The sequence below is a fragment of the Montipora foliosa genome, chromosome 13 (assembly GCF_036669935.1).
Source record: "Montipora foliosa isolate CH-2021 chromosome 13, ASM3666993v2, whole genome shotgun sequence".
Classification (NCBI taxonomy): domain Eukaryota; kingdom Metazoa; phylum Cnidaria; class Anthozoa; order Scleractinia; family Acroporidae; genus Montipora; species Montipora foliosa.
Genome location: NC_090881.1, coordinates 10,851,222 through 10,866,923, shown reverse-complemented (window position 1 = coordinate 10,866,923; position 15,702 = coordinate 10,851,222). Strand labels below are relative to the sequence as shown.

At 38.3% G+C, this 15,702-nt stretch overlaps 3 protein-coding genes across 3 annotated transcripts in view; 1 reads left to right on the top strand and 2 right to left on the bottom strand.

Moving 5' to 3' along the window:
* Positions 1 to 536: 536 nt before the first annotated feature.
* Positions 537 to 15,702, bottom strand: part of LOC137982828 (uncharacterized) — a 15,815-nt gene continuing 649 nt past the window's right edge. Inside the window, exons 3-6 of the mRNA XM_068829986.1 lie at positions 15,082 to 15,249; positions 7,086 to 7,187; positions 5,581 to 5,770; positions 537 to 1,638 (exon numbers count right to left, since the gene is read on the bottom strand). Of these exons, the coding sequence (XP_068686087.1) occupies positions 1,529 to 1,638; positions 5,581 to 5,770; positions 7,086 to 7,187; positions 15,082 to 15,249 (570 nt within the window). The 3' untranslated portion in view covers positions 537 to 1,528. The remainder of the gene's footprint in view (positions 1,639 to 5,580; positions 5,771 to 7,085; positions 7,188 to 15,081; positions 15,250 to 15,702) is intronic.
* Positions 8,162 to 9,505, top strand: LOC137982827 (uncharacterized). Its single transcript, XM_068829985.1, has 3 exons — positions 8,162 to 8,358; positions 8,442 to 8,530; positions 8,799 to 9,505. The coding sequence occupies exons 1-3, from the start codon at positions 8,197 to 8,199 to the stop codon at positions 9,223 to 9,225; spliced, it is 678 nt and encodes a 225-aa protein (XP_068686086.1). The 5' UTR covers positions 8,162 to 8,196; the 3' UTR covers positions 9,226 to 9,505.
* Positions 9,642 to 14,674, bottom strand: LOC137982826 (uncharacterized). Its single transcript, XM_068829984.1, has 9 exons — positions 12,820 to 14,674; positions 12,552 to 12,681; positions 12,293 to 12,456; positions 11,984 to 12,063; positions 11,610 to 11,785; positions 11,093 to 11,391; positions 10,886 to 10,963; positions 10,490 to 10,640; positions 9,642 to 10,150 (listed from the first exon to the last, which is right to left on the bottom strand). The coding sequence occupies exons 1-9, from the start codon at positions 13,888 to 13,890 to the stop codon at positions 9,759 to 9,761; spliced, it is 2,541 nt and encodes an 846-aa protein (XP_068686085.1). The 5' UTR covers positions 13,891 to 14,674; the 3' UTR covers positions 9,642 to 9,758.

Sequence of the window (15,702 nt, the reverse complement as noted above, 5' to 3'; positions counted from 1 at the left end):
TCAAGCTGAGCTCGGTCAATCAAGCATCCAATAAAATACATGGCATTCTCACGTGGCATCACTAGCGTCGGAATTTCTTCCTCCGACGCCATCTTGAACCACTGAAGTCACGTGCAGGGAGTTTGCTCAGCGCTTTCCTCACCGTGTGCGGCGGGTTTTAGCGCACAACCAAGTGTGGATATTGATTAATTCATTATTAAGGTTGATTTCAAGGGTTAACAGACTCCTATGCTTACAAAAAAGACTGGCATCATCTGCAAACAGATGGAGATCAAGGATATGATCTGAACATTTGTTGTGAAAACGTTATCATTTCCCGATTATTCCGTTCGCACTTGCAGCTTTGAAGTCGAGGTTTTTCCTGGTAATACACACCACATATGCAATACTATATCACACTATATACAGGCAAGTTACAGTGGTGCCTCCTCGGGATTTTCCTTCGGGGGCAAATAGATCTGAGGAAGGGAAGGAAATCGTAATAATGCAGACCGGAAGCCCTCAACACTAAAAACAAAACTCTTCACACATTTCTTTCGCAAGAGTTGCCTTTATGTATAAAATTTTTCTCTATCAATTTTTGTTACATTTTACTTCAATCAAACACAAATCAACTAAAATCATGCATCTTGTTTAAAGGCTTGCTGACGACAATTTGAACAATAAAGGACCTTATTTGCTAAACAAAAAGGAAAATTAGTATGTTCATTATTCGGAGTAAACTAAAACCTTTCAAAGCGGTGCTATATAAATCTCATTAGTGTCTTATATCCGACAACTGAATTCGTCTCTTAGTTTCTTCATTATGTTCCAACACCAACTCGTGAGAGGCAGTCTTATACTAATCAGCGTTTCTTACTTAGCAATGAGTTAACAGTGGAGGTGAGTAGTGGTGGATGTTTATTACTTTTACCGACACTGAGATGAATAATTGTTTATGCGTGGAAAGCACTATTCACGTGTGTGGTAGAGCGGTTTTCAAATGAGTGTCGTAAAACCAAAACCAAAAACCAAAGTAATTACTTTGGCCAATCAAAAAGGACCGAGACAATCCAGTAAACCAATCAAAACTCGAAGTAATTACACGTAGCCAACACAAAGCGCGGGAAAATGTGCACGCGCGAACCACGCTTGGTTTTGGTTCCACTTCTGATTGATTGAAAAAGAGGCGCGAGAACTTTGAACCAATCACTTCGTGAAGTAATGGAAAACCAAAGTAATTCGCTAATTGCTTTCGATACTCAATTGAAAACCGCTCTATATACTAATTTCCAAGATTATAAAAAGTCACACAAGGAATAAGTCTCTTGGGATGACACTAAATGAATGTAAAAAACAGTCTTTGCGAAACGATTCATATTCAAGTAAGTCGTCACAATAAGGATGCCTTACTTTTCATCCTACATTTGGTCAACTTTTAACACTTAGAATTAAAGAAAGTGACTTGAAAGTGATAGCAAATAAGGTTCATGTACTAAACAAAGTGTCTCCAGCCACAGTAATCTGCTCTTGCGGTTATAATCTGTTGTTACCCTAAATCACACTCCTCCTTCGATTGACAGGTTTTGATGGTCACAGCTCCAATTGCTAATGAGTAGCACGTTTTGACAGTACTACAAACAAGGGTTCTTCGTAGTCCTGCAACATGGGACAAATCAAACGGTCAACATTCTCCTTTCAATTTATCCCTTCCACACTCACATTTTCTAATAACCCCTCACCCCGCCAAACATCTCTAACATTCCCCTTTCTAAGAAATGTTGGGACATGAAACTGTTTCTAGAAAGGTTGTCCAAAAGAAGCATAAAAGCGTACGCGACAATGTCTATAGGCATTATGCTGAACTGTCAGTTTGAGTCAACGAAAATGTGACGGCAGTGCTATCGAAAACGTCACCTGGAATACAATCATGTTCATGCTTTGTTACTGACATTGAGATGTGAGTGAGTTTCAAAATTCAGTCAAAATATCCAGGCCATGAATTAGTAACAAAGGGTAAGGATTCACAGAGAGAGCAGGATTCTGAAGGCTTTAACCTTACTTATTTTATGTCACGTTTGGCAGAGAAAGTTTAAGAAATATACCAAAAGTCGTGGCGCACGTGAAGAGCCATCGTTTTTGCTACTAAACCCTTTTTGTTTGTGAACGTGTTTTGGTAGCGTGATTTGGTTGCGTGATGGCGGGATAGAGCTTCAACATAAGTCTGCGTGTAGTGCCACTTCATCAAAGCTATATCCTAAGAACTCTTTCATCCAAATAGTTCGCTATTGTAGGGCTTCACTGTACAGTCGTGGCATCTTCAATTCTGGGCATTCACTACATATTGAATACTGTCCCATACTTTCGGCATTGTCGAGAACGCTCTTATGCTTCTTTAGGACAACCTTTCTCGAAACGGTATCTAGTCATCTCGCCACCAGGAAGACTCGACACCAGCAAACTCTCCACTAATATGCAATTAAAGTCGCCACCATGACAAGTTATCTCGCCACAATGCAGTTGCTAAATTGCTAAAAGGTAAGTTCTTCACGTATCTAAAATTAAAAAGTTAAATTAATTAACTTACACGCTGAACTGACAAACGGCCGGCGCCCTTGACGCAAGCAGTGGAAGCAATCAGCATTTCATGATACAATCCTGTTTTTTTTTTTCTATTGCCAAGGATTTATTTATTTATTTATTTTATTTAATTCAATATTTATCAAGGGGCATCCAATTTAGCAGAGCTAGTTTAAATGGAGCCCTGACACAGCACAAAACAAAGACATACAACATTGAAAACTAGACAAATAATTAAGTTATAAATGTAGCATGTACCCCAGGTGTTACTGCTTAACATGGCGCTTTAGTTTGATTTTAAATTCGCTGAACGTCTCTACCTGCCTAATGTTTCTCGGAATGGTGTTGTAAGTTCGAGCGCCGTTTATTCTGAAGCTCCCCTGATATTTAGCAGCTTTTTTTGCGAAGGGAGAGCATAGCAAATCACGGCCTCTGGTGTTATAGCCATGGAAAAAGTCCGAAGGCGCTATTCCGTGAAGACATTTATGGACTAAAATGCATTTGAGATAATTTCTGCGCGCTTGTAGGTTGGGCCAGCCAAGTGTTGATTTTAACTCCTCAGCCCCGATTGATCGACCTTCAATGATACATGCGACACGTCTATTTAGCTTATCTAGGTAATCTTTGCTCCCAGCCCCACAACTGTCCCAGACAGAAGAAAGCGAAAGGCATACATGTACTTCCTAAGGCTACCGGCTTTGCCCCGCGTTCTACATTATAAGGGAGACTAATTCTAAATAACCATTTTTAAGGTAAAACACTTTCGCCAAAACTTTCTGAATCCATTTAATCCGCACTGAAATTAAGGAAAGAAGGAATAAACTTCTGAACAAAAGCGCTCAGCCTCTTTGGTCAGACAAATTAGTAGCCAAAAGGAGTCTATAAGACCAGTCAGTGACAAAAAAATGAAATAGGAAGCACGTGCAATCTTTTCTGTTCGCAAAATTAACCTATTCGAAAATGACAGAAGAATCAAAGTCTGTATCACCATGACGGAAGTCGTGGATGATCCACGGTGAATTTTCATCCTTGCTGAGTTGTTTGAGCTGCTTAAGCTGTAAAGTGTGCCCTCTGCCCTACGACTATGCTAAAGCAAACTGACACGCGCTTTCTGTTAATATAACGGAATTATAAACGCCATCAAAATAATGCAAACTCATTAACGTTGCTTGTTCGGTAAGCAGCAAAGGAGGTGAGAGTTTTTCAACTTTAATAGGGTATTGTTTCAAGAATTTAATTAAATGCATCCCTAACAAAGAGCAGAGGACACCAATAATATCTTCCAATCACATTGCTGCGAATTCGATCCGGACCGTAAAATAGAGAGTTCAGTGTAATCAGTTTCAGGTTTTCAGAAAACTGGCTGTTTTTGTTATTCCATTTTCTGTAAATAGACTTGACTCCATAGAGTAAAAAAATAATGAATTCGAACCCAGCATAGTCAGTAGAACGTTTGGAAATCAAACTTATTATAATTGAACTCGTTAAAGTCGGTACTACCGAATCAGGATGATACACCTGCTAAGCGGGACTTGATATTAGGCTGGACTTGTACATTAAAAACAAAAAAGTGCGGAATCTTTGGAGCTCTTGCGATAGTACCATGAATTACTTGCTACACGGGTTCTTTGCGTAGAAATCAGGCTGCATGAAATCAACATACTCATTTATACATATCTTTAAGGGAGTGGATTAAGTGCTTCATGTATTAAGTTAAGAAAGTCAATTCTTTTGTTCTCGCAAATGCTAGGTATCTACAAGAATGCGAGGAATTATCACGCAAGTGTTCCTTCAAATTGTTGCCATTTCTTTGCAAGCTGACCGGTCTGGCGGGCCAGTTTAGATAAAAGGAAAGCGCCCTCACAGAAGGCTCTGTTAATATTTATAAGGGAAAGATTCGCCGTCATATATATATAATTATATGGAGGAGAGTGTTTTACTAGAAACTAAACCACTCGTAGATTCCATACGCCACTTCATCCGGGACCCGAGTGGCGTATTTTCCGTATGTCGCCTTTGTGAGTGTCGTATCGTTCAATGACGTCACGATTCCCGCCTTTTTTTTCCTGCCTTTTAAATAAAGCCCAGATGTATTTGTAAAACTTGACTACTTTGAAACACAATAAAATCGGAAATATTCAATATTTAGTCTCCATGTAATCGTGGCAAGAACAATATCTCACTCGTTCGCTTCGCTCACTCGTGAGATATTGTTCTTGCCACTCGAACATAAAATTCATATCTTCTCGCCACCATGTAATATCCTCTATATATATATAGTATGCATCTGCTCGATCGGTTTATAGTTTTCATGATCCGAGCCTAATGTGATATTTTCCGAGGTGTAGTTTATATTTCGATCGATCAATTGGCGCGTTTCCCTTTTCAAAACGTTTCGAAAATCGACAAGTGCCATATAAATTCCGACACAGTTTTTAATCCTGCACTATAAAAATTTCGTTTTCTCTTAGTTCTTCCAACATTCATACGCTCTTCAGCGATTTGAGAGATAAATCTCCTCAAGTAAACCATAGTAGCTTGCCGTTAACATGATTGGAGTTTTTGTATGGTGCTAAATCACGTTTGATTCCCACTAACGAATGGTTTGTGTTTTTTTTTTTTACATGCGCGACCAGCCCACCGCACGCACTTCAAGTGGCACAAATAACCTCGAAATGAAAGATTGGAATACTTTTTCAAAAGACACCATACCACACTATCATTATTGCTGTGTCGGTGAGTGCTATAATAGCTCTGACTAGAGTCATCAAAGCAATATCGAATCCATCACTGGTGGCTATTTGCTGGTGGCGAGATGACTCTTGGTTGGTGGCGAGTTTACTAGTGGCGTGTCTTCCTTGTGGCGAGCTGAGGTGACCATAAACCTTGGTTTTTATGTAAAACAGTTGTAAAAATCATGGATAATTACCGTGCACAAAAAAGGGTTCAATTTAATTCTGCCCTCTTTCCCTCTCTCTCTTCGTTTAAGTGATAATTCATTTTGAACAAAGCTCAACTTACTTGTTACTGTAACACCCGATTTCAATTGGCTCTCGTCCTTTGTCACAGCCCTGAGGCGATAGATAGGCAGTTTAGCACACAAGGAAGCCATCTCGTCGCTGAAAAACGAGCGATCAATAAGGGCGCCAGCAACTACATAGTTGTACTCCCTCTTCACAGTCTCTCTCAGAGAGGAGCTCTGAGAGCTTGCCTAAAAAACGAAAATCGTTATAGTAATCTAAATTTTACATACGGCAAAAAATATCTACAAATGAGAACCTACAATTGAAGATTTTTAGGTTAGGTCTTGAAATCAACAGGGATTTTAGGATATTCAGGTTTTTACATAGAGTCTTACTTTCGTCAGAGCAGAAGGTGCAAGAAACTGTTTTTTTTTTTTATTGGTGTGTTCTCTCCTTTTAGTGTAATATAAACCTTCTGATTTATTTCAGGTCCTTAATTTATCGGTCCAATTGACCGTTAAAACAATTGTATTCGTTTTTTAGATATGGTTCGATTTGAGAACATCGTAACCAGTGCTTATAATCTGGCGAAACGCGGAAATAGCCTATTAAACAAAAATTGAAAATGTCACCCATAATTCAATGTAACGTTAGGCTTTCCTTTTCTCACCCGTAAGCATTTAGCATTTAGTCACAACCAGGGTTATGTGATAGAGGCTAAGAAACTAAGTCTATCACCGGAGATGATGGTGATGACAGAACTACAGTGCGTTGACAGGAAAGTTGTTCAGGAACCCAACATTCCTTTTTTCTTTTTTTCTTTTTTTTTTTTTTTTGAGTGCTACTGTTTTATGACCTTGAAAAAGTGTTCGCAATTTGTTTCACAGACCAATGTTTGGCAAGCTTCTCCTTATTCCCGCCAATGAAACTCCTAATATGGGCAGTGAACATTTCGATTGCCAAATCACATTACTGCATTTCAAATGACGTCAAAGCGAAACTTTCCAGAAAGTTCCGTGGAGAGATGAGATTGTTTGCATCCGGTTCGCTAAGCCAATTAAAATTCGCGTTCGTTTGTTTTTGTTCCATCAGTCAATTAAATGTTTTTCATTTTTGTTTACGTTCTGTTTTTACGTTTATTTTTCAAGGTCATATGAAAGTTGCTCTATTCATGCAGTTACTCCAAATGGGACTACTTCAGTCCATGAAGTATTGATTAAAATCTAGTACGAAAGTATTGGTACCAAAATCCTCACTCACATTGTTTTTTTTTTAATATATGTGCAAGAGAAAAACACTTGTGCGTGTGGCGAATTTCCTTTATTCGCTCCCATTCCACCCCATTAAAATGTTGAGCGCGACCAGCGCAAAATTAATATTTCCTGATCTTCAACCTTGTTGGGGAATGAGTGTGGAGGAGCGAAAACCAGTTTGATACGCATAGAGGTGCTTTTGGGGAAGGTTGTGGTGGAAGAGCAGTTTCATTGAGCAAAGTAATTAACGTATGTCCCAAGGTTTTTTGTTCACCATTGTAACCCGAACAGCAAATTACTTGCCACTTACGGTGTCGAGAAGTCTCTTGAGGTCGGCAGGCTTTGGCAGAATGTCAGGAGAGTTACTCAGAAAACAGGCCTTCCAATTAGCCAATCGATGCATTGCCATGTTCTATGTCAATAAAAAAGAGGAATAATGTTATACCTTATTGATAAGAAATAAGTAAGTATAGCGATGTTTCTTTTTTCGTCACGCATCGTTACTAATATGCCAACCAGAATCTAATTGGCTGATGAAACAAGGACTTCCTTTGTTCCGTGGTTGGCAAATTTGAATATCAAAAGAAATGTGACGTCAATGTTTTCAAACAAGAAATATCGCTAGCTATATCTTATTAGATGTTTTGGTGTGTAGTATCGGTGAGTATTTCCACGAGTTGTGCTGTATAATGATCGATGAGCCCGTTAGCGCAAGTCAAAATACAAACAAGGAGTAGAAATACTCAACGACACTACGCACCAAAACATCTACTATGCTATTCATTGTCCAATTTTTTTTGCACTAAATTTTTAGCAAGTGAATTGTAAACAACAAAGAACGTGTACTTAAACCAGTCAAGCCGGCTCTCTACTGTACAATAACCAAAGGTATAATAACTAACTGTGCAATGTCTTGGAATATTTGTACTTGTCTCGAGCGTTTTCTGTACAATAACTAAAACAGTTGGATAATAATAAAAAAAATATAAAGTAAATGAGTGTTTTTTGTTTCCCTGCCAAGCTGGCCAGTTCCTAATGCAGGGAGACAGTCAACTAAAATTTGATTGGATGGTTACTTGGCTGCTTAATAATAATAATAATAATAATAATAATAATAATAATAATAATAATAATAATATTTCGCCAGGAGGCTTCACTCACCAAAGTGGATTTCAGCCGGAGATCCTGGTTGTTGGTTGGTTGGTTGTTGGGTGGAATGGCTGAATGGCTGGTTGGCAAGGTCGTTGCCAGTTTGAAAAGGAGTTATGAAGAAAGGTGACGATGAAACGGTTTATTGAGAAAATAAAGTGAACAAGTAAGTGAGCGAGAAAGAAGGCATCGCCAACTATTCCGGTCATTACGCGCCCGTAAACTGGCAGCGGTTTTAGCGCGCAACATAGAAATGAAAATGGCAAATCAAAATGAAAATGGCGGCCAAAAGGGCCCTCGTGGCGGTGGATTACAACCAATTAAACTGTTTCTCTAGTGTTGTCCTTTATGATATCGCCCACACCAGCACAAGGAAGACGTACAAGAACAAATTCAACGTGGAACGCATAATTCATAGACGAAAGACCAGTAATGTGAGTATCGAAGCGAATACTTGGTGTTATTTGCATGTTGAAACATGTTTTGCAAATGTGTTTTTATCTCTCTCACTCCAAAGGATTTTGAGTATCTTATTAAGTGGGAGGGTTGGGCTCTCGATCAATGTACCTGGGAACCCACGGAGCATCTAACACCAGAGTTGTTAAGGTAAATATTTACTTTCTGTTAGGAAATTCTCGGGTTAAAAAAATATATTGTTGCTGGTTTTACGAATTCAAATAGTGAAGATCATTTAAGATTTATTTTGTCTTAGAATAGTAGTTTACATATAAACTATTAAGCTGTACTGTGGAAAAAAAATTCCTCTATCAAAGAATCCAAATATCAAAGAATCCAATATCCTGAGATGAACTTAACAGTGCTTGATACCCAACATACTAAATACCGAACTAATCAGCAAATTTCAATTTTCTAGGAGCTATGAGAAGCCCCTCAAGCCAAATCTACGAAGGTTAGAGGAGGCAAGCCGCCAGTTTTATTCTGGTGTTCTTTCCGCCTTGAGGGCAAAGTCATTGGCACCATTTTATGTCATGTTTGACCTGGATTTGTGGCGTTATGTGAGCAATAACAGAGGATGTGATTCACAGCATAAAGGCTACAAATTGTACTGCATTGAAGATCTTGCTCTTCTCAATCTTCCTGAGCAGTGGTGGAATTATTTAAACAATCATGGTCAAGGCCAAGCAGTGAAGCCTCCTCTGAAAATCAAACCCATACTTAGCTGGACACCTGCAACTCAGGTGTTTAAAGATGGCAAGTTGATAGCAAGACAAAGAATGCCTCTTGAAAAATTATGTGTAGACATTCTAAGACGCCCTTGTGATACTGCCAACTTGTTCTAGTAAATATTCCATTCTCGTACCCAGAGTCAGCGGCCTCCCCAGTCAGCGGTAGTCATTGCCAGGTAAGACTCTGTTTGTGTAATCATGAACAGCCAATCAAAAAATTTGATATTTATTCCATTCCCCCAGAGTCTAACCTGGCAATGACTAACACTGACTGAGGAGGCCATTGACTCTGGGTACGAGATAGTAAATATTCTTGCATTGCCTTGATACTAGTAATTTTGTTTCAAGGCTGTTTTGTCATGATGCATGAATAAACAGACCACAATAAATATTATAGCATCTCTTTTTTATCTCAACTTGTTAATTACGTGAATCAGCCTCTGCCCTCTGGGTATCAGTTCTTAGGAGCTGCTTCCACTGCATCAATGTACATTTGCTACATGCACATGTGAGCTATTTTCGCATACATCACAATTTTACAATCAACTGAAGGTTACTGGGTGTCCAGTAGTTCTAAAACTCTTCCTATAGCTGCTGGGTATATAGATACTGTTCTGATCTACTTGTCATGTGATTTGCTCTTCAGATTAACTTGTAGTACTACAAGATAGCATTGCATCCTTAAACATTTGTTGGAGCCTTTTAAGGTTTCTGGCACGAGTTGTTACCCCCATTTTTTTAAGCTTATCTCTAATATCAGTGGGGGTCATGTTTTCAATATCTACTTGATTGCTTTCCCATAGTTCATGCAGGTTTGATGTTTTCTCTGCTTGTATGTTTGACAGCTGTTTTGCCCGTTTCTCCTTGATGTCATTTTCCCAGTAGGCAGCTTTCCTTTTCTTGTACTGTCTAGGCGTTCGTTCAAAAGTACTTAAATGTTCCTGTCTTTTGAGGACCAGAAGCACATCTTTAGATGCATCCCATTTGTTTGATTTTTGGAGATGTATTCGTCGGCAGTCATCATTTTTTTTCTCTACACCTATTTAAAAAAACAAAACAAAAAATGAAGGGCAGTCATTTGTTAGCATACAGAAAAGTGGGCATCACTGCGTACATACTGTCTTTTCCCAGCTTTGAAATAAACGATTGTACAATGAGTCAGTTTTGCTGATCAGTATTGCAGTCAGTCAAATGCATATTTCAAAATTTGTGCAACTTTAAATTCCAGTCATCTGTTAGCCACACTTTGCAAATCATAAGCTTAAAAATGATACACACAGGTTAAGGTAGAGAAATACCACTGAGAACATGGTTGGGTTAAGTGGTTTTCATTTTCAACTAACAGCAATATACTTTTAAGTAATTTACATGTATGTACCTTGACCTGAAAATTTCCTTATTCCTTTGTGTAACATCATTAACCTAGGTACATGATATGCCATGATGTGCATGTATGGTGTCACTCTTTCCTTTTGGTAACCTTGACATAATGATCCCAAGGATGTAAATGTTGTAATCCACTCTTGTGCCTGTGAGTATAAAACGTGTTTATTAGCCATATTAAATTTTAGTGAAGAAGATATAGCACTCAGCATTTTATGAGTACTAACTGGGACTAATTTTTTTTGTAACAGAAAAATTGATATGTTCTTCTGCAAAGTGATCAGGTGAATTACTTTTACCTTTCTAAGATCTCTGATACTCTATTCTTGTTTTAACTTCAGTTAATTGAAGATATTAAAGAAAGTTGTTGTGTAACCACATGTAGCAATACCTTGACAAAGTAAACATTGTTGATTTCTTGTTCAGAGGGATTGTCCTTATTCATCATTTTGTAAAGATCTCCAAAGGACTACAAAATGAAACATGTGAAGCAAATGTTAATTTTGTTAGTTATTTAGGAAGATTTGGTTTTGACTTCCTGCCTGTCATCCAGGGATTTAGTGTAATTTTCTTGGCACACTAGATTATTGTTAACTACCTTCCACAGTTTAGTAACTGTATTGCTTCCTTCTGGCCTAATCACACCCTCCAGTTTAGCAGGAAGATGTTCCAAAAGAAGTTTCTTGTCTGACCCCATTAAACTTGTGAAGTCGAATGTTCCACTGCCCTTTCCATCCGCGTTCTTTTTCTCCCAAACACTAAAGCATACCCCACAGCTATTTATGCATTTCACCAGGGCATTTAAATGTGCATCTGTTCTTAAACTGGGAGCTTTGTTGTGATTTTCTTCCTTGTCCCATTCCACAGCTTCCTGAACCAAATTTGTGAGTAGGTTGTCTGAAAAATCACAGAAGAAGAGATAATAGTGTTTTTTGTAAGGAATTGTTGAAAATAATTAACAATAAAACATATTTTACTAGAAAGATAGAAGTGAGCCTTGCAAGTTAAACTGGACAATTTAAGCAATTGTCACTTTGAACTTAAGATTTAATTTCATGACGAGTTCTCAGGTCTTTTGTTTTATTATACATTATAACATCCTCCACATGACTAACCTGTAATTCTCAGCATCAGATGTAGTTCATCAACAACAACATTCTCTAGAGGGACGTTAAGAAGAGGAGGATGGGCACATGAGTATTTCTTCTGTCTAGCCCATTCTGCAAAATTTCCAATTTTCCTGGAAGTATGCTGTTCCCAGTAGAAATCTTTGGGCTTAGACATATCATGCCTGTGAATTTTTAGGTAATTAGAATTAAATATTGCCTGAGATAGAAGTTATGTTTTATTTTACATGAGAAATCTATTTTTTCAAAGATGAATTTTATATACTTTGTTTTAGCTAATAATTTGTCAGTGTCACCATCTCTGTCTGTCTTTCTGCCTGTTTGTCTGTCTTTCTACCATAGCTTTATATCTACCTACCAACCTGTCTTTCTTATGGCATAAACACCAAAGACATGCAAAATCTGATGTTGCTCCCTTCATGCCCAAAATCAACAACAGAAACTGAAATTTGAGGGAAATCAAACTTAAATCAGTTACAGTAATAAATAAAATTGAGTGTGATACATGTTCTTTTCTTCTGTTTCATTTTTTCCCCCACAATTTTTTTGGTGGGTGTTCAGTTTATACATAAGTACTATGTTTATTTATTAAAGCAATAATAATTATATATTGATGCTGAAATACTTCCCAGAGTTAAGGAATCAGTAAAACTAAGGAGAAAATAGTATACCTTGTAATCACCACCTAAATATATGTCTGTAGGAATTTCCTTTCCATCAATGCAGATATTTCCATCCTCAATCAACTTGTTGATGTAGCTGAAGACATCTTTGCCTGATGATTTAAGAAGGTCATAGCTCTCATGCCCCTTGATTACTGCTACAGTGTGGTTTCCTGTGTAATATAGATTTATAGTTAACATGAAATGACAATACTTGTAAATGTGGTATTTACTTAAATATTAAAATGTTTGATGGCATACCACATACCTTTGGATGACATTATATCATCTGCATCCAGCAACGAGTAGGAGAGGACTACAAAGTTTGTCATCCTTGTCATCTTGGCCCCATCTCCACTTAACTTGATGTTCACTTTTTCTGGAATTGTGTTTTCATTCTAAGGGGAAACAAATGGAAGACTGCACTTAAATAATCAACCCCCAACATTGTATCATCATCATCATCATCATCATTTCCACTATTATTTATGATGTTATAAATGCAAAAATATTGTCCTACTGAAATGTAAGCTTACCATTTCTGATTTTATTCTGTTTGTCAGTTCCTCTTGAATGCTCAGCTGGGCACCATCTGCTGTCCCTGGTGTCCTTGTTATATGGCAGAGTTGATTTAGATTTTCCTTACACTGTTTGATGAGATAACTTCGTGGCATATTCTCTCCCCCGGTGGTCATGGTGAGCTCATGATAGGCAGAATCACTAATGCAGAACTTATCCGTAAGAAATAAGACACATTTTACTTTCTCCTGTTCTTCGTCAGGCAAATCCTTGAATGATTTTGGGTTTTCTTTAGAGCAATAATCAAGTTTATAAATTTCACCATTGTCATCCTTGAAGCATGCTGAGTCAAGGTTAAGACCTAGGGTTTTGGCAAACCACAGGGACTTTTCAACAGATGTTTTAAGTTCTCGCAGCTTACGACGTTGCTGTCGCTCTTTAACTTCGGTTATTTTCCCCCTAGTGTTCTCAAAACTCTGTTGTTCCTCAATTTTTTCAAGATACTGGTGAAGATGAGAATTTTGTTTTTTCAGATTTTCAAGGTCTGCATAGACAGTTTGCAACTTTCCCTTTATCTCCCTCTCCTTCGCCACAGCTATTTGAAGTTCCGTGTACAGATTTTCACACCTGTTTAGAAGACTGATATTTTCTTTTTTAAGGGCTTCATTTTCTTTTTTCAACTCGTTTAAATCTTTCTCCAGCTCACTGATCTCCAACAGCTCTCCTTGTCTCACTTCAAATTCCCTCACCGTGTTGCATAGTTTTGTGTAAGCCTCTCCAGACTTCCCTTTCAATTTACTGTGCGTTTCTGAGCAAAGCCGTCTTATCCGTCCTTCGAGTCTGCAGCAATCTTCTTTTACCTGGACTCCCCATTGTTCCGCTAAAATTGCATTAAGTATCTTAATGTAGCTGACTTTAAGTGAGGTCGCGTTCTTCAAATCGTACCAACCTTTCAAGGACTTGCAGCTAAGACTAATTTTTAACGCGACTTCCTCGGTGTTTAATTTATTTTTTATATATTCTAAGCTGTTTATACTTCCGAGGCGCTTTAGTTTCTCGACATCCAACTTATTAAGAACATCCGACATCGCAAAGCCCTTTCAAATCATTAGCGATAAGATCGCAAACGGCAAACTTTTTTTATTTTGCCGGGAAGTGATGAATGAAATCGTAAAACGTAACACGTCTTGTTTGATTTTGCCGCGAAATGTCCACCGGAAATAAAATATTCAGAGCTTTAGCTGCTGGCCAAATGAACTGCTTTGCAGCTATCCCAGAACAACCTGCAGGACCGGAGAGCTGATTTTTTCCTGCAAATTTTGATACCAAACATGCTCACCTTCCTGAAAATTTGGGCCTAAAAAAATCGCTTAGGATTCACATCGTTCGCGCAGCGGAAGGAGTCATGTAAGATTGAGGATTGAGGCGGAGCTGAGCCACTTTTTAGAGTTTTTGATGGAAAAAACGAAAGGTGAAACTTATCGCTTTGGGCTTGATATTTCGGTCTGCACATGGGGAATGATTCTACTATGTGGATCCGGTCCGGCAATTCAAGTACAAGACACTGGCGCACAGGTATGAGCGTTTGATTGCTGGCTGTTTTTGGGATTTTTTAAGGAAACATGAGGGATCAAGCGCAGTTCAACCTCGTTTTTAATGGGTAGTCGAAACGAAAGGTGTAAAGTAAACATTGCAACCAGATTTTCTTGCCAATGACACCACACTGTTTCGTATAATGCAATGCCGGTCCGGCAAATGAGCTATCTTTATTATCTTTGTTTCTAGTTGCGAGATTTCAATCCTTTCCATACAATTCCTTTGCAAAATTTAACGCCATTTTGTAAGTTGTTTTTCTGTTAACCGCTGGCGTATCGTGGGCGCGTGACCGCATTTGTTGGCGATGAAATTAAAAGGCAAGTACGTAACAGTAAGTACTATAAAGTAAGGATGCACGCATGAAGGTAAGTAAATAAGCAAGCAAGTAGGTAGGTACGTAAGTGGGGTGTTGGTGGGAAGGTAGGTTAGTATCTATGTATGTGCATAGGTACATAGGTAGGCAAGTACATAGGTAGGTAATAAGAAAGTGGGCAGTTGGGTAGTCAGGTAGATAGATAAGGGGATAGCTAAGTACCAGGTAACTCAATGCTGAAGCAAGTGAGCCATTGAATAAACAAGGAAGAGATGATGGTAGGAAAGGATTAAGAACATCTATAAAGCACCCCTTACCCCACATATACCAGCATACTACCCCATGCACCCACTCCTCCCCTGTTACTCACCAACTTGAAATCGAAAACAACATCGATCTCTCCAGGGGCTGATTCACTGGTATCGCCATTGCTGGGAATGTGGATTTTTTCGATTTCGTTCTCCGTGTCGATTTCAATGGTTTCATCGATCTCCGTACTTCCCTCCTTCGCTTTAACATTGTACTTTGACACCGAATCCTGGGAGAAAATCAAAGAAATACCATCAATCTGTAAATCTACTTCTGAGTATTTTGTCGTGCAACCTTTTTATAAATCTACGGATTCGTTTTTTCTCGATTCTTACAAGTTTTTAGCAAAAGAAATTCGGTTGCTAGTGACACAGCTGTCACTAGCTCTCTAAGATTTCAGATTTTAAGATTTTTCGAGCTCTCATTCGCTCTCTAAGATTCCATCCGCAGACTCAAAACCAAGAACAATCAAGCAAAGCATAGTAATAGAAAGACCACTATTCGATAGCTTTCATCTATAGGATTTCATCCACAGACTCAAAAGTGGAAAACCTTTTGCACACCAACTATGATTTCAGTCATCCGCCAAACGTATGAGTTTTACATTTTCATAATATTGAGTCGTATAAATCTGTGAGCTAGAAAATTAAGTTGCTTGTGCTCCTTTTTTTACCGTCTCAAA

What these genes read in the sequence shown, in the direction of transcription:
- LOC137982826 (XM_068829984.1), bottom strand. Translation starts at nt 13,890, where the DNA reads ATGTCGGATGTTCTTAATAAGTTGGATGTCGAGAAACTAAAGCGCCTC. An exon ending in ATTTAGGTGGTGATTACAAG is followed by an intron (nt 12,064 to 12,292) that starts GTATACTATTTT and finishes CTCAAATTTCAG; the next exon opens with TTTCTGTTGTTGATTTTGGG. An exon ending in AAGGAAATTTTCAGGTCAAG is followed by an intron (nt 10,151 to 10,489) that starts GTACATACATGT and finishes TTTTTTAAATAG; the next exon opens with GTGTAGAGAAAAAAAATGAT.
- LOC137982827 (XM_068829985.1), top strand. Translation starts at nt 8,197, where the DNA reads ATGAAAATGGCGGCCAAAAGGGCCCTCGTGGCGGTGGATTACAACCAA. An exon ending in ATAGACGAAAGACCAGTAAT is followed by an intron (nt 8,359 to 8,441) that starts GTGAGTATCGAA and finishes CTCACTCCAAAG; the next exon opens with GATTTTGAGTATCTTATTAA. An exon ending in CTAACACCAGAGTTGTTAAG is followed by an intron (nt 8,531 to 8,798) that starts GTAAATATTTAC and finishes TCAATTTTCTAG; the next exon opens with GAGCTATGAGAAGCCCCTCA.